The sequence below is a fragment of the Melanostigma gelatinosum genome (assembly GCF_949748355.1).
Source record: "Melanostigma gelatinosum genome assembly, chromosome: 1".
NCBI classification, from domain to species: Eukaryota; Metazoa; Chordata; class Actinopteri; order Perciformes; family Zoarcidae; genus Melanostigma; species Melanostigma gelatinosum.
This window is the reverse complement of record NC_136634.1, coordinates 3,761,473-3,787,362: the sequence shown is the minus strand read 5'-3', so window position 1 is coordinate 3,787,362 and position 25,890 is coordinate 3,761,473. Positions and strand designations below refer to the sequence as shown.

The following is a 25,890-nucleotide window of genomic DNA, read 5'->3' as shown; positions in this document are numbered from 1 at the left end:
CTCGGGTCATCCCCTTAAAAGTGTGGCTGTCAATCACAGCCAACGTTATTTGATGCGGTGATTTAATCAACGTAGAAAGTTTCGACTAGAAACTTTACCGGGAGTGAAACGTGATTCTCCGCCAGTGGCGGAGAATCACGTTTCACTCCCGGTAAAGAGGACGAGCAGGAAAGGCATATATTTTGCGCAGATATCATACTTTACACACATTACTGGGTACATTCCATCGTTCAAAAACACAAATATTGACAATTTATATAATTTATGATTATTATAATAATTTTTTTTTAATTTTGTGTGGCTCATGGTGGGGCCATGCCCCATGGCCCTCTATTGACCAGCCGCCACTGGCCACCACCCTCCCGGTGCTGCGCGCGGTGTTTACTTCCAGTTTCTTCCTCAACAGACGGGATGTTTGTGGTTTTCCCCCGTTGACCGTGAGTCATATGATGAGACTGTAAGGAAGGAGGAACACAGCAGAGGAAACTGCTGTTTTTTTTACTTTTTACTTTGTTTTACCACAGAAAGCCCTCAAAGAGGAACACGTCGGGGAAAGTTAGCCGAGGACGGTGATGTCAACGTCTGAACCGAAACTCCGTCACACCGACAGCTTCTCTGATCGTGACAGCTACTTGGAGCCGAATTGTAGCTCATGTAATATGATGTAACTAATATTCAGTAACGTGATATCGTGATGTGAGTGGCACTTCGCCCGTTTTTCGCCCCCCGAATGCTTGTTTCCGAGGGAGAGGGCACTGCTGAAAACCTGAATGCGCGTCATCTGGTTAAACGGTATTTCACACAGACCATGGAGGCGAAAGAGGAGCAGGAAGCGCGGCTGAAGAAGCTGCTGGTGAGGCTCAAAATCCCGCAGGAAGACCGGCAGCTGTGCACGCTGATTCAGATCATCCGGGATCTGCTTTTCCTGGCGCACAGCGATAATGGTAGGAAACCAACATGCGTTGTTTCTGCACGTGCGTCATGCTGCTGCACATAAAACACGATGTCCTTCGGTCATGTTGTTTTAATTGGTGGGGACAAGTACTCAGATACTTATACTTAAGTATACATAGTGTGAAAACACTACTTATATATATGTATGTATATATATATATATATATATATATATATATATATATATATATATATATATATGTATGTATATATATATATATATATATATATATATATATATATATATATATATATATATGTATATATATATATATATATGTCACAATGTGAAAGAAGGCATGCATTCAAAAGAAATGCAGAAAAATACTATGTTCATATTTTATTATCTTGTATTATTCCTGGTGCATTAAGTTGAAGCATCATTTTTTGATGTTGCAAGTTGTTTTTCATCACACGCATGTACTGTAGGCAGTGGTGGAAGAAGTATGCATATTTTACTACTTTGAAGTATCAACAGAAACATAATTTACTTAAAGTATTACATTAAAATGACTTCAGAGAGTTTTATCATTACTGATGCTTCAACATGTGAGCAGCATTGTAATGTTACAGCAGGTGGAGGCGGAGCTTATTTTTACTTTATATGATGTTGGAGAGTGTCTTTTACAGCACAGTGTCATATTTTATAAGTTGATCATGTGTTTTGTAGGTAAAATCATAATCTGTAAGGTAAGTAGTAATTGTGAAGGAGAGGAAGGTACAATAGTTTCTCCTTAAACGTGGTGGAGTGGGTTTAAAAAGATGGAGTAAATGGAAATACTCAAAGTGAAGCACAAGTACCTCAGAAATGTACTTCCACCACAGAGTGACTGTTTGGTCCTAAGAGTTGTACTTGTCAGTTTGGGATTCTTATACACAGATCATGAGTTAAAGTATTTTTATGAGACTTGTACTATTTCCTATTTCTGCAGATGTGTTCTCAAGGGTCTTACTTCCAACGCATCATTGTAGTGAATAGCTTCCAGATAAAGATGTGACACATACTGCAGGATGCATTGCTGTAGTTGTTGTTTTTATCGAGCCCTGCTCTACGGTTTTAAAGACAGAAATGAGTGCATTCAAAGCTAACTTCTCACTTTTCTTTAATATCTGTTGCAGCAGCCGAACTGTTTGAGGACAAAGATGTCCATACCGCCCTCGTGGTGGTGCTGTCGTCCTACATCGGCAGCGGAGAAGTCCAGCAGGTATACAGCGGGACACCAGAAAGTGTGTGTGTGCGCGCGTCAGCATCTCCTGCTCAGGTTTAAAGTCACCCACAGCTGACCCGCCCACGCCCGATCTACCGTGTTTATAGCGTCTCGTGACTGCAGCTTATCAGAGGTCTGATGGCAGCGTAACACAAAGAGAAAGTCAGACTGTGAGTCGGTCAGTCGTAACAAACGCCTTTGATCAATAAAACACAATCTGGGAAACGATTTCCACATTCTCCCGTGTTCCTGAAGCTGAGCATGAACGACTAGTCCGTCTACCAGAGCACACTGCCGTCTGAAAGAGCCAATCAATGGTCCGGATTATATCGGTGTTTATGGACCGGAGCATTTTAAACGCTGTCACATCACATGGTAGCACGTGCAGGTCGGATGACATCACTTCACGTTGCGTTCTACCCGACACGTTAACGGTTGAGCAACGTTAAACTGGTTTGTCCGTTGTCTCTTTGCTGACATCTGCGGGTGTGTTTACATTGGTCTGTGATCAGTTTGTCATCATTTCTAAGCTGGTAAGAGATGGTTTCATGAAGAAGTTACAGCCGTAGACTTCCACAGAGAGGAACGCGTTAGTGTATGGCTCGACCTCCGTCTGTCATAACGGCGAGATGATCACTGGAAAAGTCCTGAAAAAGATCTCTAGAAAAGGAGCTATAACGCTGGAGGCCTTGTTGTTGCTGCTGCAACGGAGTCAAACTAGTTTTGTTAGATTTCTTGAGGTCATCAGCTGGAAAATTGCTCGAGCATCTTGCTCAATGTCAAGCAGACAACGTGCAGGTAAAGGTGGACTTCCTCAAGCAGAAATGTCTTTTTTCCTTCATGTATCTTTTTCTTTATTCTTTATATTTTGATGGTTTGACTCGCTTCACCACCTCCATCTTCAGCGTGTGATCTTCTCTGCTGCAGGTGGGCTGGTCACTGCTGTGTCGGCTGATTGAAATATGCCCCCATACGCTGGACCAGCTGACCAGACCTCTGCAGGCAGCCAAGGACTGGGAGGTACTGGGAGTGCACCAGTAAGTTTGTGTTGAGCGCATGTTGGCATTGTAGGCATGTTAGCATGCTGATGTCAGCATTTAGCTCAAAGCAAAGCACCATTTAAGCTCTAGTTTAAGGCCATGTTCTCACAGAACTGGACTCGCATCCTGATGTGCAAAGTAATTGTCCCATAAAGTTAATTACCTCACATTTCATATTTATGTTTACATTCAATAAATGTTCGTGTTTGTTGTAATAATTGTAGCCTTTAATCTGACATGAAAGGCGAATGAGCATTCTGTTTGTTTTACATCCGTTTTTAATAGAGTTTTGCTTTCAGAAGTTCCAGGTCGAAATTATACTAAAGTCACTTTTTACTTTTCACTTCCTGTTTATTTTTCCATGCTCATAGTTTCACGCAATTTCTTTCCAAATGGCCTTTTCAGTTCCTTTGTTTTGCCGATATTCCATCAAGCTGCGTGGTTTCCTTCAGTTCTTAATGCTCAGACAAAAAGATGATCTGCAGACCCGTGAACCAGCATTTAGTTAAAAATGTGCAGAATGTTAACGTACTTTCTTTAAAGCTTGCTAAAGTTTGGCCCACAGTAAAATGATTTAGCGGTCTTTGTCTTGGCTGCAGCCTCAGGTTCATTCTTTGTCTTGTCTCGGTGTGTTTTCCAGGCAGATCCTGAAGGTGCTCTGTCAGTACGGCACAGACGGCAAAGTCACCACGGTCGGACTGCGAGCCCTGGCTCTCCTGCTCAGATCAGGTACGCCACGACACAGGAGATGAGCTAAAGCCCACAGCAAAGGATGTAGAGAGTCTACGGCTGGCTGGAATATTGATTGATGTCATCAAATCAGCATGAAGGGAAACTGCATGATTCACAAAGCCCTTTAGGAGGAAAGAAGAGGACACGTGTAAATAAATAAACGTCAATTGATGGTCAAAAGAACTGCAGTCAACGTGTAATTATCTTTGCATCTTAGAGCAACGTTTTCATCTCTCCTTTCCAATCGTGATCTGGAGATTCTCAGCTGCTTCTGTTCCCCATTAAGGCGTTAGACTTGTTTTTTGAATGCTTCTTGAACCCTGACTGTGTAGACCTGGTTTCTCTGCTGGTGCTGGAGGAGGAGGAGGAGGATGTGTTTGGCCTGGTGGTGCAGGCGATGAAGAAGTTTCCTGCCAGTGAAGAGGTGCAGCTCCAGGGCTGTGCAGCCCTGCAGGTCCTGTTGGAGAGAGGTGAGCGGACACATGCACTCGTGTGCGGAGCCTCGGTTTTTATACAGCGGGTCGTCCGTTAACCACACGGTTGGCGGTTCGATCCCCCGGTTCCCTGACATGCTTGTTAAGGGAGGGGGTCAGCAGAGGGGCTGTTCAGTTGGATGCAATCTCCAACCTCTCTACTAGATGCCACTAAATCCTTCCTTCTACTCCTTTAACAGAGTTGTACATGCTTGCAGTACAGTAGCTGAATGTCTTTCGTGTGTTTCCAGTAAGTGACGACCACCTGGTGGAGTTTGTGGAGAACCAGGATCACGTTGTGGTTCTGGCGGCTCTGCAGAGGTTCCCGGACAACCCCGAGCTGCTCCTGCAGGCCATGAAGGTGATGCTCCCGCTGGCTCGTCCCGGTAAGACCCGAGGGCCCCCCGATGATGATGATGATGATCATTATCATCATCATCAATGATGTCTGAGAGGGAAGAGAATAACTGAAGCACTAACATAATTGCTTTATAAGTAAAAAGGGCTAAAGGGTCAGTGGATGGAGTCAGTTTAGGAAGGTGAGCTGTAAATGTTCGGTGTGAACATATCGATCATGAAGGAGGAACACAAAAACATTCACAATTCACACGTCTATTTCTAAGATAGATAAGACAATTGACACGTCTATTTCTAAGATAGATAAGACAATTCACACGTCTATTTCTAAGATAGATAAGACAATTCACACGTCTATTTCTAAGATAGATAAGACAATTCACACGGTCTCTTTCTCGCCACAAGACCATGACGTCACTGTAACGCTTCTTTCAAAGCCTTGATGTTAATTAGACGCCAGTGTTGTGCTTTAGGGGAGAGTGGTGTTTGTTGAAAAGAGTCACATCTTCATGGAACTTCCCTCATGCTGAAGAACACAACAAACTCTGTGTATCTGCTGTTCAGATGCATCTTTTGAAAGAAGAAAGTATTCCTCTGTCCCACGCTGCACACTCGTTTTTATTTAAGGAGGCACAAGTTAAAAGGTTCAGACAGATGCTGCACATCTGGTTTTGTTTTTGTTGTCGCATTTTAACTTCAACACATGCCGTTATCAAGCATTTTTAATAAGGATACTTCCATTTGGTTGTCAAAGACCAAAATACTGAGAAGAATATTTGACATTATTCAAATAAAGTCGTTGTCTGTTGTCTCTGGAGGACGAGTTCTGTTCATGCTGTCTCTTAATTATCTCAAACATACAGCACTGACATCTTAAAATATCTAAGATGTTCTGATCCCAGCATCAGAAATGCTTCTGATACAAACTGAGTCTTAAATGGTTTTTATTCTATAGTATGTTTTCCATTTGTATTAAAGTCTTTTCACACAACAGACCTAAACATCGCAGACACACATCCCAACCCTAACCCTAGTCGATGACGTATGACTTCATTTTAGACTCTACACTGAAATAGTAATTAGCTTCGAGGAGTTCTGCATGGAAAGTGGAGCTGGACATGAAAACAGATATGACAGCGTTTTAGTCATGAACCATTTTTTCCACTTTAATCAGTTTGTCACAGATGTTGTTTATCACGGTCATGGGAGTTTCCAGGCTGTGGAGATGCAACTCTGTCATTAGGGATGAGATTTGTTTGCTTTTTCTCTGTTTATTCAACTGTAGCCTGATTCTTATTTTACACATTATGACACGTGCAGCCATTTTTATTCACATGTCATAACATGAGGGTTGTAATCTTGATTGGCAGACAAACGAGAGGCCGTGTAGCCGTTTGAGTTGAGCATCTGTTCTCCTCCAGGCAGTAACGTGGAGGTGTTGATGTCGGGAGGCGCTCGCTGCTACAGCGTGATCATCGCCGCCACGGACGCCTTCCCCGAGGCGGAGGAGCTGCAGGAGACGGCCTGCTGCCTCTTCAGGAGGTTTACGTCAGGTCGGATCCGGGGAACGAGTCTTTATGAAACGTATTCATATTAACCTTTAACCTCTCCCTCCTCCAACAGCAGCATTCTCTATTTGATTTCATTTCTGGATAAATTGAGAGTTTTTGTCACCACATCAGAGTTTAGTAGATTTAAAGGTTTCACTGGACACATGAACGAAACGTGTGTTCCTTCTACCTTCCTACAGGTCTGTTATGTGATACTTTCCGTTACGATTCTGAGAAACAGTTTGCTGAGAAACAGTTTTCTGAGAAACAGTTTTCTGAGAAACAGTTTGGGCAGGACAGTATATTATCGTGGCTGTTGCGTAACAGCTTCTTATTTCAAAATGTTTGCGATTTCGCAAACGATTGCGCACACGATTAGCTGAGTACTTGTTCTTTAGGGGATGAAATATGTTTAGGCGTCCTAGTTCTCCAATGTAAAATGTATTGTAGTCATCAGTCTGTCAATGAATGACGCTTGTTGACAGTCCGATAACAGATAACACTGTTTGTGAAGTCGATGATTCTCCGCTTTCACTCCGCCAGCGTCTGGATTGATTCCTCCCAGTGAAGTGATGTGTTTGCCAGTTGACGGATTGAGACTGACGGGGTCAACAGAGTGTAATCCAGGGCGCGCTTATTGTTTTGTGTCTCTCCTGCAGAGAGTTACTACAACATCCTGGTGCTGAACGGCGTCCAGAGGGTCGCGGTGAGAGCCTGCCAGGCCTTCCGGCACAACGCCACGCTGCAAGCCGCCGCGCTCTCCTGTCTGGCTGACCTCAGTGAGGAAGCACGCTCGCACAATGCTGCGTTTAAATCGGCTACTTATCTCCACACAGACGGAGACAACGGAACTGAATTGGTGCTCTTATCAATACTGCTGATCGGTTCATTTTGATTCATTTGTGAGGAAAAAAAAGACACTTAATTTATAAAAGAATCGACATTGCTTTATTGTTCTTGTGCAAACAAATAGTCCTTCTTGTGCAAATTCCTCCGTTTTTTTGGGATGAACACTCACCAAATTCTGCGATTCCTTCGACGATATTGCTGATTGGACTCTGTTTGCTCTGGACTCGGTCTTGAGTGGACCTGGTCTTGGATTTAACTTTGAATCCAGTGAATTAGTCTTGACTACAGCCCTGTCTGTAGGTCTTGAAAACCTTTGGTTGCCTCAACAAAGGCTTTAGTAGGTATTAATAATAGGCCGTTACATTAGCAATAACACTGCTGTGCTGTCTGGTGGTGATATCTCTATATATCTATATCCATAACTGCACATGAGCCTGGATGGACTGGATTAGCCGTGCAGGAGGCTGTTTAATCCGTCTATGTGGAGTTTTAGTCCATCAGACCTGTAGTAACACATGTAGCTGGCTTCATCCATTCATTGGTTGGATTAGAGCTCGTACAGTAGTTACGCCACGTTCTCTCCGTCTTTCCAGCTGCAACCATCGTGCAGAGCAAAGCGGTGGCCGAGCAGGGTCTGGAGGAGGGAGAGGAGGCGGAGAACAGGGGCCGGGAGCAGGTGGAGGACATGGGCCTGGGCTGGATGGAGGCCTGCTGCACGGCGCTGGAGCTCCACGCTGCCGAGCCAAACGTTCAGGTCAGTGTCCGGTTCTTTTGGCCCTTCGAGCTCCAGACAATACTTGCAGTGGGATGATTGTGACCTGTGTGAATCACTTCCGCCGCCTCAGGAAGCTGCAAGCTGGGCCATTCACAATCTGCTGCTGCACGGAGCTGCTGTGGACCGTTCACAGGAGGAGCGGGATGAGAGGTGCCCACTGAAAGCAAAGAGATATCGCACATGCATCTCCGTCAGTACATATGCCAGTTTGTTAAAGATTAGAGTCTCTGCATGTTGTGTGGTTGTTTGCAGGACTCCTGTTCACAGACAGTTAATGGTGGCCATGCTGCTCCACTCCTCCTCTCGCCGAGTGTTTCAAGCTGCTACCAGTGCCATCGCCACTCTGCTCACACACAACGGTGAGCCTTCAACAGTACACACTGCCGCGGCTGGAATCGCTCTTTTTAACGTAACGATGTATCGAGTGACGGAGCTTTGGGGCGAGTTTCAAACATTGTTCGGCTGTCCGACCCTCGACTTTACTCTTAGTTCAGTCTCGCCGTCCTCTGTCTGCGTTACTGGTCTGTTTTGTTGGCTCGTACCGATGCGCTCTGCTCCGTGTGCAGGTGAGATGCGTTCTCTGCTGCTGTCCAGCGGCCTCCACGTCAACCTGGTGGAGATGATGAAGAGACACTCGACCTCGGCTGAAGTCTCCATCAGCGCCTGTAAACTGCTCAGCCTGCTCTTTCAGGGAAGGTGGGCACGAACACGTTTGTTTCCATTCTGTGACGTCCTTGTTGGTTTCAGAACATCATGTAAATATAGAAAAAAGGGAAGTCGGCATGAGAAAGAAAGGAACCGATCATCAGCATTTGTGAATATGACTTCTGCTTTCTGATTCTCAAAATATTAATAAACATCACGCAACAATATTTTCTCAAGCGCTCTAAAACAATGCTGTTCATGCTCAATGCTGTTCATCTGTGTCTGTAGGACAGCCAGTCTGGATGAGTTGAACATGGCCATGAGTCAGATCCTCGGCGCCATGAAGGTGCACAACTTCCAGCCAGAGGTTCAGCTGGAGGCTCTGCAGGCCAGCCTGGTCTTCCTCTGCCCAGGTAGCGCAGAAGTGCTCTTCCCGCCGTGTTTTTGCACGGCCCAGATCAAACGTCTGCACGCTGATCTTTTCAGGAGTCGGTTATTTGTTGCTCCGAGGTGCCTATTTCTACTGATGCTAAAGATCATCTCTTGAGTTTTACCTCATGTCGGTCTCAACTCGTTTCAGCAAAACCAGCTCTGACAAACTCACAAACTCACATTGAAGTACAGTCTGTTTATGCTGCATTCTAGTTCTAGTCTTTCAGTCTGTTGTGGAACTCTGCAGCCCCTTACTTACGGCCACAAATCTATTTTAACAGCTGTAATAATAGGCGTTAAATTGCAATTGCGGCGATCCGTTGTGCAGATGTTCTGGGCTCTGAAGGTTCCAGCTCCATTGCTCCATCGTTATAATATCGTGTGAACAACAATGAAATGAATCTGTTTCAGTGGAGCAGCTTGTTTTATTTTGAATTCTCTGAATGAGGTCGTGTTGTACTCTCCCAGCGCTGCACTCGTTCCACTCCTGATGAGATTGCATGAGTGATAACAGAGCGGCTGTGTCTGCATGTTTTCACTCGTTGCCTCGATGTGTTTGAATTCCCAGACAGGAGTTTAAGGGAGCACGGCGTCTCGGTCGCAGACCCCGACATGGCCGACGTGTCGCTGAAGGTCCTGAAGAACCAGTGTGTGTTGGAAGGAGCTCACACCGTCTACCTGGAGGTTCTCAACAGGGTACCAACACGCAGACCAATCCGCAAAACGTCTCTCACATACGCTTTGTTTTCTTACAGTCTTTCCAGCATGGTAGATCCGTGTTTTCCGTCCCACTCTCGTGATCGTGATATCTAAAGAAAAGCCTGGAGGCAACTTCTTCAAATTTGGGGCAATTGTCCACCTGAACTCAAGGAGGAAGTAGTTTTATTTTGGCGGTCATAGGTCACTTCCAAAACACATTTTTGGCCCTAACTCAGGAATTCATATGGTAATTCAGACATTTTGACACAAATGTCCAACAGGATAAAATGATGACTTGTCAGACAAACATGGATGTTAAACAACAACAACAACAACAACTCCTCTCCAACAAGCACTATTCATATTTGTGAGGATATGTTTTGCAATGGGAGTTATGAATTTTGATGGACATTAATAACCGTTTAAAAGACATTTTAGTGACAATAAGATTTTTAGAACCACCCCCCCCCCCCCCCCCAAATGTTGCTTTTGGGGCTTCTCAAGTGTACATTTTTTCAAACACTGTGCAAGGTGCTATATGTAGTTTGTCCTTGAAGGCTTTTTAAAGTAGATCTGGCCTGATATGATTTCATAAAATGCCCCTGTTATAACAAACAGGGTAGAGCTTAAAGAAACCCCCGAGTGGGGTTTTGTTATGCAGCTGCAGTAAAAGTTTCCATTCGTTGTAGAAATTACACGGAAGCTTTTCCTGCAACCAGAACACCGTAGAGGGTGTAATTACATTTCCCAAAGAGAATTTGCCAGTTGACCGACTGAATGAATGAACATGAGGTTGTTTGGTGTTCCACCGAGTGCTCTTTGTGTCTGTGTGCAGTTCATCAGCAGCTCCGTCATCCAGAGGTGCGGTCTGAAGGTGCTGTCCGCTCTGGCCGACTGCTCCGGTGCGGTGGACTTGCTCTGCCAGCAGGGCGCGATAGACACGGTGCTGCACACGCTACAGATGTTCCCACGGGAACGAGGTACAGTCAACGATTGGCTCATTCAGTTTTGGCTCGTTTTGCGTGTTGAATTGGGGAGAAGTCAGCAAACGGGACAGCATAGTGTTGCCTCTGTCGTGATATTTTGGGGACCTGTGGGTAATAACTTGTTTCACAGTAAAAATGGCGTTTCCTTTATTTAAAAGTCTACAGAAACTTGAGCTTGGTTGGATAGAGGAAGTACCCACATCCCGTCATATGACCATATAAAACATTGTGATTTCATAGTGAAGATGGCTAATCGTGCGTTCACTCACGTCCTCCAGAGATACACTGCTGGGGGTTCACCCTGCTCACCCACCTCGTGTCCAAGAAGAAGATGTCGCGGATGATCGTTCCCGTTCTGGCCTCCGTTGTGGTCGCCTCGCTCATCCAGTACAGAGACGACTCCGAGATGCTCCTGAAGGTGATCTTTACACGCAGTAGTGATCAATATTTCTTCTTCTTTGTGTTCTTACCGCTTTATCGTCAGACAAGACGGGCAACTAACTTCTCAGAACACGGGAGTTGCTGGTCTTTGCTGGTTTGTGTGTGTTATCGTGTGACTTTGGTGTTTTTAAAGGGTTGGTCTGGATTCACCAAATGCTTTCTGGAATATACTGTTGATTCAAATGTGTTTGACTTGACTTCTCTCTGGTCGATTGTCCCGCAGTGTTTTCAGGTGGCTTTGAGGATGCTGGACGCCTGTTCAGGAGCCGCTGCTGAACTGCAGAGAGAAGACTTTGACAGGCAGATCTTCCAACAGCTCAGAGAGGAGACTCCGGACCAGAACAACTATGCTGTGAGTTAGACGGTTAGACGCGACGGAAGCACAATGTGCTCGAAAACCAAATCTATAGATGGATTTATAGAAAATGTCGGGAGGCGGTTTAAATATGAGGCTGTCACACACACTGTTGACACACTGGCTCTACTGTACTACACACTGCTGTACAGAAGGGCCGTGCACGACATGCCAGACGTGCTTGAATGAGACTGGACACTGTAACCTTTAATTGAATAACCTGATTTGTGCGGGAGCTAGTTTAACTTTCTCTTCCTCCCCCCCCCCCCCCTCCCCCGTGAAGCTGCGTAAGTCGGCGTGCCTGGCTCTGTCTAAGATGTGGTGCGACTCCCAGCTGCACTACGGCATGCTGGAGAAGGCCTGCGAGGACGGAGACGCCACGCTGGCCGAGTGTCTCATCGAGCTGGGCGCCGACGTCAACGGGAAGACCAAAGCAGAGTCTCTCATCTACCAGGTCAGAGGTCACGAAATCTCACGAGGAAACCAAACTGCGTCATGTGGAAGTTGTTGAGGGAAGTTATCCCTTTCACTCCTGAACGCCTGTGTCCTTTTTAGCATATTATAAAAAAATAAATGTTTTTTTACTGATGTTGGCGGCTCTTTGGATGTAGGTGTTGGTTGGTTCACAACTTTGTCCCAGACTGAAATGTCTAAAACATTGACTGGATCGCCATGAAACATGGCCCATCATGACAAAATAACACTTCGGTTTTGATACTCCGCCCTACTAATAGAAAGATTAATGAACAATTAGTTTAACCACCAGTCCACTCTCAACCCTCACCCCTCTGCCGTCTTCTCCAGGTGTGCGAGCGAGGCGGACCCCTCGTGCTGGTGGAGCTCCTCCTCAGCCGAGGCGCCCACGAGCAGCACCTCCGCAGGGCTCTGGCTGTGAGTGTGAAGCGCGGCGAGGGGCCCACGGTCATCCAGCTGCTGGGCCGCCTGGGCCTGGACCTCAACAACAGCGCCCTCTGCCTCGGGGGCTTCAGGCTGGGCCGCCTGGACGCCGCCTGGCTCCGCCCCCTGCTGGCGGAAAGAGGCCGAGCGTTCAGTCTCCGTTACACCGACAGTGAGGAGGAGTTCACGCTTTTCTCTTGAGAGGAGGATTCTCTGGTGTTTCCTGTACTCAACAGTTGAGTTGCAGCCCTGTCTTAATTGCCGTGCCCTGTGCTCTGTCTTTAAGGTAAAGGCGTGGGTTTGGCGAGGTACATTCAGTCGTGCCAGAGGTCCAAGAGCCTCGGTGCTCCTCCTAGACCTCTGGGCGACCCGTGTCTGACTTCTGGCTACATTTCCGACGAGAGCGACGACTCCAGCTTCAGCTTGGTCTCCATGGACGACAGTTTACTTTTCAACGACGACATGGAGAGTGACGGTAAAGTGCTTAGACGTCAGACGTCTCCGCCACATTGTGCACAAACGGGGGTTAAAGTAATAACGTGACATGAATTATTACGATCCAACACAGGCAGTGAAAGTCTTCTTGAGGTGGAACTTCATTCGATTTAAACGTCTGACTCTCAGTTAAATGTTCAACATCTCTCCAGCTTTAGAAGTAGACGTTGTTGTGCATGCTTTATTAATAGAGCAATAATAATAAATACTTTTTAGTTGATTTTTAAATATATGATGATGATCTCCTGCTTTTCCTCTCTGTAGGAAGCGACTCGCTGTCGGGCGTTCTGTCTCCAGAGCCGCACAATAAATCCACAGAGGAGTTGAGGGGGGGGTCCTCCAAAAGGAAGCAGGGCCGCCGCAGACATGCCAGTGCCGAGGTAACGAAAGCCTCTTCATGCACAGCTTGTGTGAGAACATTGGATCTCATGCAGGAACCTTTTGCTTTTCTCGTCTTGACTTTCTCTGACGTCAGATTCAGCAAACTGCTAACTTCAGATAACTTTAGATCCACAAAGGAAATGAATCATTTTTATTTGTTTCTTGCGTGACGCCAGATGTTTTCATTGTTATCATGAACATAAAACAGTTTTAATTCCTCAGTCCGTCTCCCAGTAATAGATCTGTGAATCTGACCCAGATGTACTTCTCTCCCCTCACTGTTGGTTTTCTTTGCAGAGTGGTGAAACTGAGAGTGAGCACAGTGAGCCTGTGCAGAGGAGATATGGAAGGACGGGCTCAGGTCAAAAAGGTTTCAGATCAACTTCATTCTCCTTCTGTCAAACACAGCTGCAGGAACCATGACCGAGTGTTGATGATTACTTTAAGTTCAGTTAAGAAAATATGAAAAAACTCACAAGATGAAACTATTCTTTATAGAAGAACAACAAATCTCTTCTTCACAGCATGTGAACAATGAATGTAGCTGGAGTTTAACAGGATGCTTTCACCTACTAACAGACAGAGCTGATGCCGGATGTTTGTTATTGTCTTTCAACACACAAAACATCTTCCTCCACACGTCGTTCTGAGGATGAGAAAAGCTCTCGTCTTGTTGAATCTCCCCAGTGTTCGGCTCTGGTGAGAGCTCGGCCGCCCCGTCCAAAGAGAGAGAGCGGATCCTCCTGCTGGACCTGTCGGGTAACGAGCTGGACTCTCTGTCCTGTCTGATGGACGACGGCTGCGTCCAGCAGCAGCTGGGGCATCTCCTCCGCCTGGACCTGAGCCACAACAGGCTGCTGGAGTTTCCGTCAGCGCTTTGCCAGGTATCTGATCAATGCCGGATCATCAATGCGTCACAAGATAAAAAAGGGAAGCGGACACTGAAGCGTGTTTTTCTTTTTCTCACAGAGCCTGAGGAGTCTGACTCGACTGGACCTGCAGGGCAACCAGCTGCGCTCGCTGCCGGCGGAGCTGCTGTGGCTGAGCACGCTCAACGTCTCTCGCAACTGCGTGGGACCCCTGCTGACCTTCGACCCCGCCGTCAGCTGCCCATCGCTGCGGCAGCTCAATCTGTCCTTCAACAAAATCACCGCGTTCCCTCACGAGCTGGGCCGCGCCACGGACCGGCTGGAGGAGCTGGTCCTGGAGGGGTGAGCTGCTGGGGGAGAGGCCGGTTAACCATGACTGGATGATGCATTGTCCCGGAAGTAGTTGTTTTATGCCGCTGATAAAAGGATAATATGATTACATAATAATGCAAGAACACCCTTTTAAAGAGCAGTGAACTTAAATCTTAAAGTCCCAGCAATATCCTGCCAATCACTTTCTCAATCTTTGGACCTTTTGTTCACGAACTTTAACTTTCATATGAGTTACAACAACACTCGTTTGGCTGAAACCTCTTTCTCTGTCCAGGAACAGCTTAACGGAGCTCTGCGTGCCTCCGTGTCTGCCGGAGATCAAGCTGCTCGACGTGAGCAAGAACAGTGTGGAGACTGTTTCTCCAGACTTCCTGACCGGCTGCCCCAAGCTGGAAACGTTCAGTGCCTCCATTAACAAAATCTGTGAGTACTGTCAACTATTGACCAAATAAAAAGTAATGGAAGAGCATTGGGCGTTATTTCTCTGCCTTCCATGTAATCTATAATGCGCTCGAGCAACATGTGACCCCTAGTGAGGTCACTAGGACCAAGCAGACGCACAAGTTTAGAGAATATTTAAGCAACCGATGTCCGAAACACTTCGGAATCAGCTTTGAAGGCATTCTTTTAATTACATTTACTATGAGGAACATTTAACAGATATCAGAGATTGGCTTCAGAGGCCACTTGATCTGTTTGAGAAATGAATCCATACAATCTGACAGATTCAGCGTTGAATTTCAGGGTTAGTTTTTTTTTGTTCTCCAAAATGAAATATACCTTTTGTGACAAACGGTTGTTCCACATTCTTATTTTGTGATGTGGAGACACAGAAACATCTTCACTGTCTTCTCCAGGTTCTCTGTCACATCTCCCATCCAAGATCACAACGCTGAAACTAGCAAACAACCGCTTCACCGACGTTCCTGAGGCCATCCTTAATCTCCCAAAGTAAGTCAGATAGTTTCCACATCTCCACATTTCACGCATCCCTCTACTTGTAGTACAAGCGCTTAATTCTCATGCCTCCATGTGTGCAGCTTGCGATCAGTGGACATGAGAACCAACTGCATCGCTGCTCTGCCCGGCCCAGGACTCTGGGAGTCCAGCAACCTCAGAGAGCTGATGTTCAGCCACAACGCCATCAAGGTTCTGGATCTGAGCGGGCCGATCCACAAGTGGGCCAGACTGGAGAAACTCCACCTGAGTGACAACAAGCTCGCTCAGGTAACAAAGTGTCTCAAATGAATGCTGTGAAAAGCACAGTGTGTGTATTTCGGTGTAAATGAGGATCGTGTCGTCTGTGGTCAGATCCCCCAACAGATCGGCCAGTTGGAAGGACTCACCTCGCTGGACGTGAGCCGTAACGCTGACGTGCGGTCCTTCCCCGACGAGATGGGGAATCTGGGCAGACTGTGGGACCTCCCGCTGGACGGCCTTCGACTCCAGCTGGACCTCAAACTCATCGGCAGCAAGACCAAAGACATCGTCAGGTCAGCGGCTTCACGAACCTGAGCTGTCGTTTGTGACGACACCAGGAACGAATACCACATTTCAAATCCCATAATCGCAGTTCATGACGACTCGGTCTACTTTTCTCCCAGGTTCTTGCAGCAGCGGCTGAAGAAGGCGGTGCCGTACTACCGCATGAAGCTCATCGTGGTGGGCAACGCCGGCAGCGGGAAGACCTCCCTGATCCAGCAGCTGATGAAGCTGAAGCGCTCCCAGTTGAACTCCAAGCTGGCCTCCGTCGCCATCGACGTCCGGGACTGGGCCATCAGGGAGCGGGACAAGAAGAGGATGGTGCTGAACGTCTGGGACTTCTCAGGTGAGTCAACATATATCGTTAGAATGCTTAGCATGTCTCCGAGAGAAAATGCTCAGCATCAATTGGATTTGTATGAAACTTTGTGAATCAGTTGTTCACAAGGCCAGGAAAAACCACCTGCGTCTTCACCACACAGGTGGAGAGGAGTTCAGCGGCTCTCACCCGCACTTCCTGACCTCCAGAGCTCTCTACCTCGTGGTGTACGACCTCAGCAAAGGAGGCAGTCAGGTGGACGAGCTCAAGCCCTGGCTCTTCAACATTAAAGTGAGTCACAGAGACGTTCTCATGAATAACTGTTGAGATCAAGAGCCAAATTAATATATCAATCCTGCTGAGAAGAATAAGAGACTAAAGGCTTCAATGATGTCTAGCAGGGAATTCTCTTGACGTTACCACTTTAATCCCCCCCCCCCTCTCTATCTACAGTGGGTTTGTAGAAAACAGTTTCCCATCATTGGCAGACTTGATTCACTTGTTTTAAGATAAAAACAGTGCTTTGGAGAACTTGAACCCATGTGGAGATGTTTCTTCCCTCTGCTGTGAAACGCTCCTCTTCTCTCCAGGCCGTGGCTCCTCTGTCCCCGGTCATCCTGGTGGGAACCCACACTGATGTGAGCGATGAGCTGCAGCTTCAGGCCTGCCTGACCAAGATCAGGGAGGAGCTGCTGAACCACCAGGGCTTCCCCGCCATCAGGGACTACCACATGGTCTCAGTCTGCGAGGACTCTGACGCCATGGCCAAGCTGCGCAAGGCCATCGCCAGGGAAGTCACCAGCTTCAAGGTAAAAGTACACATCGAACGTTTCTCCTTTCATCCAGCTCTGCTCTGTCCTCACCTCCCCGTCTCCTCTCGCTTCCACAGATCCAGGGCCAGCCCGTGATGGGCCAGCTGGTTCCAGACAGCTACGTGGAGCTGGAGCGCCGGGTTCTGCAGGAGAGAACCAGGGTTCCTCCGGACTTCCCCGTTCTCCGGCACCGGGAGCTGCTGCAGCTCATCCAGGAGAGTCAGCTGCAGCTGGAGGAGGCGGAGCTGCCCCACGCCGTCCACTTCCTGAGTGAAGCCGGTGAGTCGGGGGTCAGGTCTGCTGCATTCAGCGGCACACAGGCCTTAATATTACCTTGATATGCTTTTTGAATTACTCCCAGTTCAACATGTCACTCATCTTAGCATCAGCACGTCAAGACAAAACATCAGGTCAACAATCTATCTGACCACGCCTGATTGTGTTCGTCTCCTCCTCTGTCACTGAAGGGGTTTTACTGCACTTTGATGATCCTGCTCTTCAGCTCCAAGAGCTCTACTTCATCGACCCACAGTGGCTGTGCAACATCATCTCCCAGGTAGCTTCACCCGAACACACAGACGATCAGACGTGCTTCAGGCCGCCTGAGCTGATTCTGCTTCAACAACACAAACCGCACAAAACAAACCTGTTCTCACTTTTACTTTTGTGGATTTTCGTTCTGGTTGTAGTCGTGTCTACAAGAGATTGTTGTGATTAAGCTGCATTGCCTCCATACTGTGCATGCTTAGACGATGTGCGTCAGGTCCAAGCAGACATCAGCTGTTCCTAAATCAAGTCAGAAGTAGAGTCATTTCTCATAGACTCAATCAAACAGTCTGAGGAGTCGCCCCCTGATGGTCATGAGAGAGAATGCAGGTTCACTTCACGTTTCAGAACCGGAGGTTGCCGCCTGGTCAGCGGCCACACAAAAGCCTGTCTTTTGACACTCGTGTTCAGGTGCATCACTTAAAGAATGTGTCGCGTCTGTCGGGTGCACAAATGCAGCTGCTGTCTGTTCGTTTGTGTAGAAACTGACGTTGAAGAGCTGCGGCTTCTGGGAGCATCCTAAAGGAGTTGTTCAGCGCTCGGTGGTGGAAAAGTTTCTGTTTGAGACCAAATGTTTCCCCATGAGCCACCTGACGCAGTTCTTCAAGCTGCTGGAGAAGTTCCAGATTGCGCTACCCTTCGGCGAGGACCAGCTGCTGGTGCCCAGCAGGTATGTTGTTTTCAATGAGCAGCTACAGATGTAGGAGGTGTTTTATGGGATTGTGCCATCGTAGAGAGACCAAATCATTTGGCAGATCACCATATTTCTGCGCCTCTAACCTCTCGTCTCTTCCTTCTCTACAGTTTGTCCAAACACAGACCGGTGATCGAGCTGCCTCACTGCGAGAACTCCGAGGTGATTGTGCGTCTGTACGAGATGCCGTACTTCCCCATGGATTACTGGTCTCGCCAGATCAGCCGCCTGCTGGAGGTCTCTTCTTACCTGCTTTGTGGAAGAGGTAAACTGAGCGCAGAGTAGACACAGTCCCTTTCTCATTCGAGGGTGCGGCTCTGCAGATGCAAATGCATAAAAAGAGTTTCGCAAAAATGATCTCGCTGTGTGTTCTCCAGGAAAAGCGGTGCGACCAAACCGGATCTACTGGAGGAGAGGCGTGTACCTGAGCTGGTCCCCGGAGGCCTACTGTCTGGTGGAGGCTTCCTCAGAGGAGAACCCCTCCAGCTTCGTCAGGATAACAGTGCCCTCTTCACGCAAAGGTGAGGTTGTTTTTAAAGATGTGTGTGTGTGTGTATATATATTGTCTTATCGGCTAGATATCCTTGAGGGGGCGGGACTTAACCGTTGTGGTTCTTCCCCCCCAGGCCGGGTGCTGCTGGGTCAGGTGGTGGACCACATTGACTCCCTGCTGGAGGAGTGGTTTCCCGGCCTGCTGAACACCGACGTGCACGGCAGCGGCGAGGCTCTGCTGAAGAAGTGGGCTCTGTACAGCTTTGAGGACGGGCAGGAGTGGAGCAAGATTCTGCTGGAGGACCTCTTCACCTGCTTTGACAATGGTACGTAGAACAACAACAACACTGTTCCTCTGCGGTAACTGGAAGTCCAGAGCAGGTCAACCAGGCCCTAAATCAGTTTTTATATTGAGTTGGGTAATAATGAGTGGGACAGAACATGATCTATGTCGGCACTTTCAATAAGACTCGGGACAACCAGCTTGAAACCGGGACGTCTGGTCACCGTAGTATGAAACACACTGTGTTTGGCTTCTGGAAGTGCTCAGAACAGAAGAACGTCACTTTAATCGTCCCTCATGAATGCTTCCAGTTATCTCAAATCTGTTATGTTGAATGATTTCGTCAACGATCACAGATTTTCTGCTGGTGAACCCGGAGGACCCCCGCTGCACACTCCCCATCTCTCAGATCGCTCCTGACTTGGTGCTGAGTGACCAGCCTGCAGGAACAATCCTGGACAGTGAAGAGCTGCACGTAGACATGTCCAAAGAGAACCGCCTGGGTACGCCACACCAAACTATTTCTGCTTCTTTTCTTTTTATTTTAACCTACTTATTAAAATTGAAACTTTTGAGGGTAGACATTGTATCTTTTTTCCTTCAATGTCTTGTTAAATGAAACCCATAAATACGTTATTTTTCTCTTTTACAGGGGACGGAGGCTTTGGGACGGTCTATCGAAGTGTTTACAAAAACGAAGAAGTGGCCGTGAAAATATTCAACAAGCATGCATCTGAGCTTTACATCTACAGACTCCTCAGACAGGTACCGAGAAACCAAAAAGCTCCCGGTGGTTTCTGTGTCCTGGACAACACGTACAGCAGACAGCAGTTCACTTCCTCTTGCCTCACTTCTTTTCCTCCTCCGTTTGTCTCCAGGAGCTGGTGGTGTTGGGTCGCCTCCGTCACCCCAGCCTGGTGGGTCTGCTGGCGGCCGGCTCGTCTCCTCCGGTCCTAGTGATGGAGCTGGCTCTGAGAGGCTCGCTGGACTCCCTGTTTGAACACGAGCACAGCAACCTCAACAGGAACCTCCAGCACAGAATCGCCCTGCAGGTGGCCGACGGACTCAGGTACTCGGTCTGACTTTAATTCACGAGAATTCATTTCATTGATTATAATATGTTATAAGTATGTTTATAATGCATTACAGTCATGGGCGTCACATAAAAAGTTACCAATATCAAATAAAAATCCTCGGGTCGCTGTTCAACCTGTGTGATCAGGTTCCTCCACTCGGCCATGATCATCTATCGGGACCTCAAGCCCCACAACGTCCTTCTGTTCAACCTGAAGACCGACTCCGAGATCATCGCCAAGATCACCGACTACGGCATCGCTCAGTACTGCTGCAGCATGGGAGTGAGGAGCTCCGAGGGCACGCCAGGTACACGCCTCCTCAGACGTCAAACGCTCCCTTTGTGTCTGTGCTGCAGGTCAGTGGCATCCTGTTGTTTATTTTGAAAAAGGCTTCCTCTACATGTGGCAGGTTTCCGAGCGCCGGAGGTGGCCCGAGGCAACGTGATCTACAACCAGCAGGCCGACGTGTTCTCCTTCGGCCTGCTGCTGTACGACCTCCTGACCTGCGGCGAGCGGATCTCTGACGGCATGAAGTTCCCCAGCGAGTTCGACGAGGTCGCGGTGCAGGGGAAACTGCCAGGTAACGACTGAAGAGTTTCATTTAGAGAGTCGTGTATTGTGTTGATTATTATTATTATTATTATTATTATTATTATTATTATTATTATTAGCACAAAAGGAAGTGATGAAAGCAAAAGTGCATAATAACAACAAACGCATAAATTGTGCAGTAGAGGTAAGAAACCCTGAACGGTTTGAATGTTTGCTGCTCCCTTTTATTAAATGCTTTCCTGTATTTTATACTTGTCTTGTTCTGTTTTAGCTTGCTTCTATTCTCTGTTTTTAATCGTATTTAAATGTCCTTTTGTAATGTGTTTCTTTTGCACTTTGTGTTTTGATGTTTCGTATGAAGCGCAGTGTAAATAAACTTGCGTTGCCTTGAACACAGACCCAGTGAAGCACTACGGCTGCTCACCGTGGCCGGGCTTCCAGGCTCTGATGGACGACTGTTTGAGGGAAAGCCCTCAGGGCCGACCCACCTCTGCTCAGGTGAGGACCTGAACACCGCGTCAGCATCGTAGGGACGAGCTGTGGTGGTGCCATTAAAAGAAAAAGCTTGTGGCCAACAAAGTGGCTTTAATGAGATGTCTGAGCCCATTCCACACACAGTGAACAGGTGTTTGTCTTCTGTAATGTGTGTAGGTGTTTGACAGGCTGAATTCAGGGGCGATGTACCTGATGAGGGAGCTGGTGGTTCCCCGGGTGTTCAGCGCCGAGTGCCTCGCGGTGAGCGGCTGCAGCGCCGACGGCCCCCCGAACAGCCACCGAGCCTGGGTGGGTGGCGGCAGCAGCGCCCGGAGACTCGGCTCCGTCACAGCTGTGGACCTGGAAGACGGCACCGTCACGACGCAGGTACCAACACGGCGCCGTTATCCTCGGGACGGAATGTTTCCTTGATCTCACACGTTCGGCCAAACGGGGCGTGTTGCACAAGCTTTTTTTTTTATATTCACCTTCTCTGGTGTTTTTGTGTCTTCAGTAATGGGGACAACAGTTTTTGACAGTTTTTTCTTACTGACTGTTTTTTTTTATTGTTGCATTCTTGACTTTCCTATAAATCAAACCCACCTCATGCTTCCTGTTTACGAGGTGTCCCCCTCGCTCCTGCAGAATATAGACACCAGTCCCGTCTTGTGTCTCGTGACCGTCCAAATCCCGAGCGAGGCGTGTGATTGGCTGGTGGCCGGCACCCAGTCCGGCTCCTTAGTGGTCGTCAGCACTCGCGACGCGTCGACGTGGCACCGCCTGCAGAGTGTCACGGACGCCGTCACCTCGCTGTACTTCCACGTGCACGCTCCTCGCACGTAAGGTTTCAATATTAAATCGTGTGAATTAAAATATCACTTCCGTTTCAACATTTTCTGTAAATCTTATAGAAGATCTGCAAATGACGGTCGACAGTTTCCTCACATGTGATTCTGTGAAGATCATTCTGCAGAATCTACAACCTCTTTAAAATGGCCTTTCTGTCTTTTCAGCCAAAGGAAGAATTACTTGCTGGTTGGGACGGCCGATGGAGTCGTCACTGTTTACGAGGACTCTGTTCTCGAGGTAAATATCATCAAAGTGCGTTCGAGTCCCGCCTGGTCCTCCGTGTACGCTGCGGTCTCTGATGCTCTTCCGGCTCTCCTCCCTCCAGCAGGAGAACGGGCAGCCGGTCAAAGCGCTGACGGTGGGAAACGTCAACACGCCCGTCGTGTGCCTGGGCCGGTCGTCTCATTCGCTGGACAGCAGGTCCGTGTGGGCCGGCTGCGGCACCAAGATCCTCTCCTTCACCGCCGACTACGACGTCTGCAAGAGCATCGACACGAGACCCAGCCTGGTCCTGCAGTGAGTCCACGGCACGGAGTCAGAGCTTTAGGAGGAGCGCTCGGACTGTTGCTCTCGATAAATAAATCTATCCCCGACAATTGTGTTTGAGAAGAAGTGTCAAAGAAACAAAGCGAATTCGGATGAGATTTGCGTGAAGTTAAAAGTCTGACTCGGTCATCATGTCTTCATGTTGTTCAGGCAGCAGCGGTCGCTGGGAGGTGAAGCCTGCGTGTCCCGACTGGTTGTGGATAAATACGTTTACCTGAGCAAAGCCGGCACGACAAGCGTGGAGGTTTGGGGCGAGAGGATGGTGGACTGCATCGACTGTGCTCAGATCATCAGGTACAAACACGTGTATCCATGATGTATTTTTTTATCATGGCTCGCTGCTGTACTTCATTTTACTTTGTTGTTTTTCGTGTTTCTTGAAAACCAGACGGGCATGAATGTCGTCGCAGCACAAAGGAAGTGATGTCATTTGCATTTTCGCTGTCGGAGACAGTTGTTCTCTCGCGCTGACTAAACAAAAGATGAACGTAGTAAACGTTCTAGAAACAGCCTCTGTGGCTCGTAGAAAACAAAGGAACACCCAGCATTTCCTTTTGATGATTTCATCAAGACATTCATCCTGCTACCGAGGTGAATGAGGAGGAATCTTTTTGTTTTTATGGTAATGTGGATCCTTCAGATCAATTTGAGGTGTTTCACGGTTTATCATAAGTGGGTCATGCGTTGTGGGCCTCTCGCTGGTCTTGGTTCGGTCTAGGTCTTGGTTCATACAACAAACGTCCTCAACAGCTGTGTGTCCTCCCCTCCCTGCAGACGGGACTCTGGCTGCAGAGGCAGGAAGGGCAGCAAGGTGGAGCCGCCCGCCGAGGCGCCTCCCTGGGCCAGAGTGAAGGCCCTGCTGCTGCAGAGCGCTGCAGCCCTCTGGATCGGCACTAGAGGGGGCCACCTGCTGCTGCTGGAGCTCTCCAAACACCAGACGCTGCAGGTCATCGGGCCCTGCTGCCACTCCATCCGCTGCATGGCCTCGGCACACATAGGTGTGTGTTTTATCCGTTTATTTAAAGCTCCCGTATTGTAAAAAGTTAGATTTTCATCTAAGTGCTGTGTAAATACTGTGAACGTATTAATTATTACAGTTACTATAATAGTTATTGTGTAAAACTATTTTGTCAGGGATTCAACTAACACAATCCTTACCCTTATGATTGACCTAATTAGCATACGCGTTCGTGTTTTATGCCTCTAGAGAACTTCAGATTTCGGGGGAAAGGTGTTTCCTGCGCACACACTCATTCACCATTTCATTTGCATTTTGTTCCACAGCTCGAAGAGTAACTTCCTGTCTCGGTTCTACTTTCTCCTGCGTTTGTAAAGAAGCAGCAGACGTGCTTCTTGTGTTGACGTCTTTGAGCCTCGAGTTAATTAAAGCGGTGCATAATGCCGCAGCGGAAACGCTTTGTGAGAAGGGAAATGAATGAATGAGTGAAAATATAAAAGGAAGGAAGTTAAAGTAAAAACAATACCACAGCTGGGTTCTTCTCTTGTCTTCTCTCAGAATGAGTCATGGTCTGTCAGCACTGATGTGTGAAACAACTTTGCCTGCATGTTGAATTCAATATGTTTTTCCTCGTTCGCTGAGTCTTGTCAATAGTGACGACAGATCTTTTTCTCTTTCACGACTAGAAACACTGAACTGGAAGAACGTGGTTCTGGTTCTGGGCAGAAGATTCCCACAAGACGCGAATCAGTTTGGTGAGTCTGTCGGTTCATTGCTCGTACGCTCTGTGTGTTCTCTGCGTTGGGTCTAATAGTGTGAGGTTCTTATGTTTCCTGCTCTCAGACCAGGAGTCGGTGCTGATGGTGTGGAACAGCACGCTGCCGATGGAGGTCAAAGACCTGAACAAACACTGCGAGAGAAGAGAGCAGATCGCGGCCAAGATGAGAGAGCAGCTCCATCATGACTGAGCTGTGTGTGTGTGTGTGTGTGTGTGTGTGTGTGTGTGTGTGTGTGTGTGTGTGTGTGTGTGTGTGTGTGTGTGTGTGTGTGTGTGTGTGTGTGTGTGTGTGTGTGTGTGTGTGTGTGTGTGTGTGTGTGTATTTAAAGTTACTGTGAGGAACTCTATCTGATTATATGCCGTGCTTAAGTAAACAAGACCATCAGCAAGAAGATTGTCTGTTTCTATGTCGTCTTTCTTAATGCTCGTCATCGATGCCACCGGTTCGGAGTAACATCTGATTCTCAGTATTGCTGGACCCGCTGGATGGAAGAGTCACGGGAGAACTAGAGCCAGGACTGAGCGGAACTAGAACCAGGACTGAGCGGAACTAGAGCCAGGACTGAGCGGAACTAGAGCCAGGACTGAGCCGGGCAGACTGTCACCATGCTGCAGTAAAATGAGCTCCTAAAGAGACTCTGGTGCTCAGAGACACTTTGTACATTGCAATGAATCGATCAAAGGGAATTGATTCGGTCTCTTTTTAAAGATGCACACCTGTGAAATGGCTTGGCTGTGTTTCATAAGACAACCTTTGTAATTTGTGCAGAGAGACATTTCTCTGAAAGGGACACAGAAGGACTGATTAGCGTTGTTATCAGAGCAGATGTTCAGGAAGACCTCCTGATGAAAAGAGACGCTTGTTTACCCGCAGTGTGGTTTAAAAAAAACCAAAACAAAGAACGAAAGCCAAAGGAACGAAAGCCTCTAAAGTTGTACTAAAGTTGATTATTTATTCTCCTGTCTGTCTGTGAGCTCGTTGGTAAACAGGACACGGGACGTCTCAAATGGATTTGTACAAAGTTTTTATGTCATGTTGCCGAAAGTCGCTGTTTGTGATGAAGTCAAACACCGTTGTATGTACTGTGATGGCTCTCTGTTGATGTAAATGAACACGGAAGTAAAAATACTTCAATTAAGTTTTTTGTTCTGTGAAGTATTTTATACTGTATTCGTTGTAAATTGGCATTTTTAGTCATGAAGTAGATGTTATTGCAGATTTGGGTCCAGAAATCAGCATCAGGAGTGATGGATAGGTCTGATTCCCATTTTCTTGATGGTATGGATGATGTTTTGTCAGACTGTGATATTACTCTACATATTTTTGAGATTAACTTTTTTGAAGAGGGGATATTAATTAATTCTGAGGTTGAGGGGGGTAATTCTAGGTTAGTGGCCTTGATGTTAAGTTTGGATTGAACGGATGATTTGAGTTGCAGATATTCCAAACATTGATTGCTCCTGATGCCGTACTTCTGAACCAAGTGAGGGAATGAAACCATGGTGTTGTTATTGAAGATGTGTTTCAGATGAGTGATGCCTTTAGCGGACCATGTGT

At 47.4% G+C, this 25,890-nt stretch overlaps 1 protein-coding gene across 2 annotated transcripts; it reads left to right on the top strand.

The window, feature by feature from the left end:
* The first annotated feature begins 477 nt into the window (after positions 1-477).
* On the top strand, positions 478-25,444 carry lrrk2 (leucine-rich repeat kinase 2). Of its 2 annotated transcripts, none has more exons than XM_079280343.1 (51): positions 478-944; positions 2,074-2,159; positions 3,090-3,199; positions 3,843-3,931; positions 4,267-4,404; positions 4,659-4,793; positions 6,186-6,317; positions 6,974-7,093; positions 7,757-7,917; positions 8,009-8,088; positions 8,191-8,297; positions 8,505-8,634; positions 8,872-8,996; positions 9,584-9,711; positions 10,550-10,694; positions 10,979-11,118; positions 11,365-11,493; positions 11,780-11,950; positions 12,301-12,565; positions 12,680-12,868; positions 13,153-13,268; positions 13,567-13,639; positions 13,957-14,153; positions 14,239-14,480; positions 14,746-14,894; positions 15,329-15,422; positions 15,512-15,698; positions 15,783-15,964; positions 16,076-16,299; positions 16,436-16,563; positions 16,863-17,081; positions 17,162-17,363; positions 17,552-17,640; positions 18,113-18,300; positions 18,435-18,589; positions 18,702-18,845; positions 18,951-19,142; positions 19,456-19,602; positions 19,752-19,864; positions 19,978-20,168; positions 20,322-20,482; positions 20,585-20,755; positions 21,125-21,225; positions 21,379-21,588; positions 21,847-22,040; positions 22,215-22,287; positions 22,376-22,566; positions 22,747-22,890; positions 23,371-23,594; positions 24,241-24,309; positions 24,398-25,444. In XM_079280343.1, exons 1-51 carry the CDS (start codon positions 731-733, stop codon positions 24,520-24,522), a joined length of 7,689 nt encoding a protein of 2,562 aa, XP_079136469.1. In that variant the 5' UTR covers positions 478-730; the 3' UTR covers positions 24,523-25,444. The 2 variants fall into 2 exon arrangements, with proteins under 2 accessions (XP_079136469.1, XP_079136468.1); XM_079280342.1 differs by having other exon boundaries at positions 21,826-22,040.
* Positions 25,445-25,890: the final 446 nt, after the last annotated feature.

Excerpts from the sequence above, each read along its gene's own strand:
- lrrk2 (XM_079280342.1), top strand. The coding sequence starts at position 731 with ATGCTTGTTTCCGAGGGAGAGGGCACTGCTGAAAACCTGAATGCGCGT. Across the intron at positions 4,405-4,658 it reads GCAGGTCCTGTTGGAGAGAG|TAAGTGACGACCACCTGGTG; the intron begins GTGAGCGGACAC and ends GTGTGTTTCCAG. Across the intron at positions 8,089-8,190 it reads CAGGAGGAGCGGGATGAGAG|GACTCCTGTTCACAGACAGT; the intron begins GTGCCCACTGAA and ends GGTTGTTTGCAG.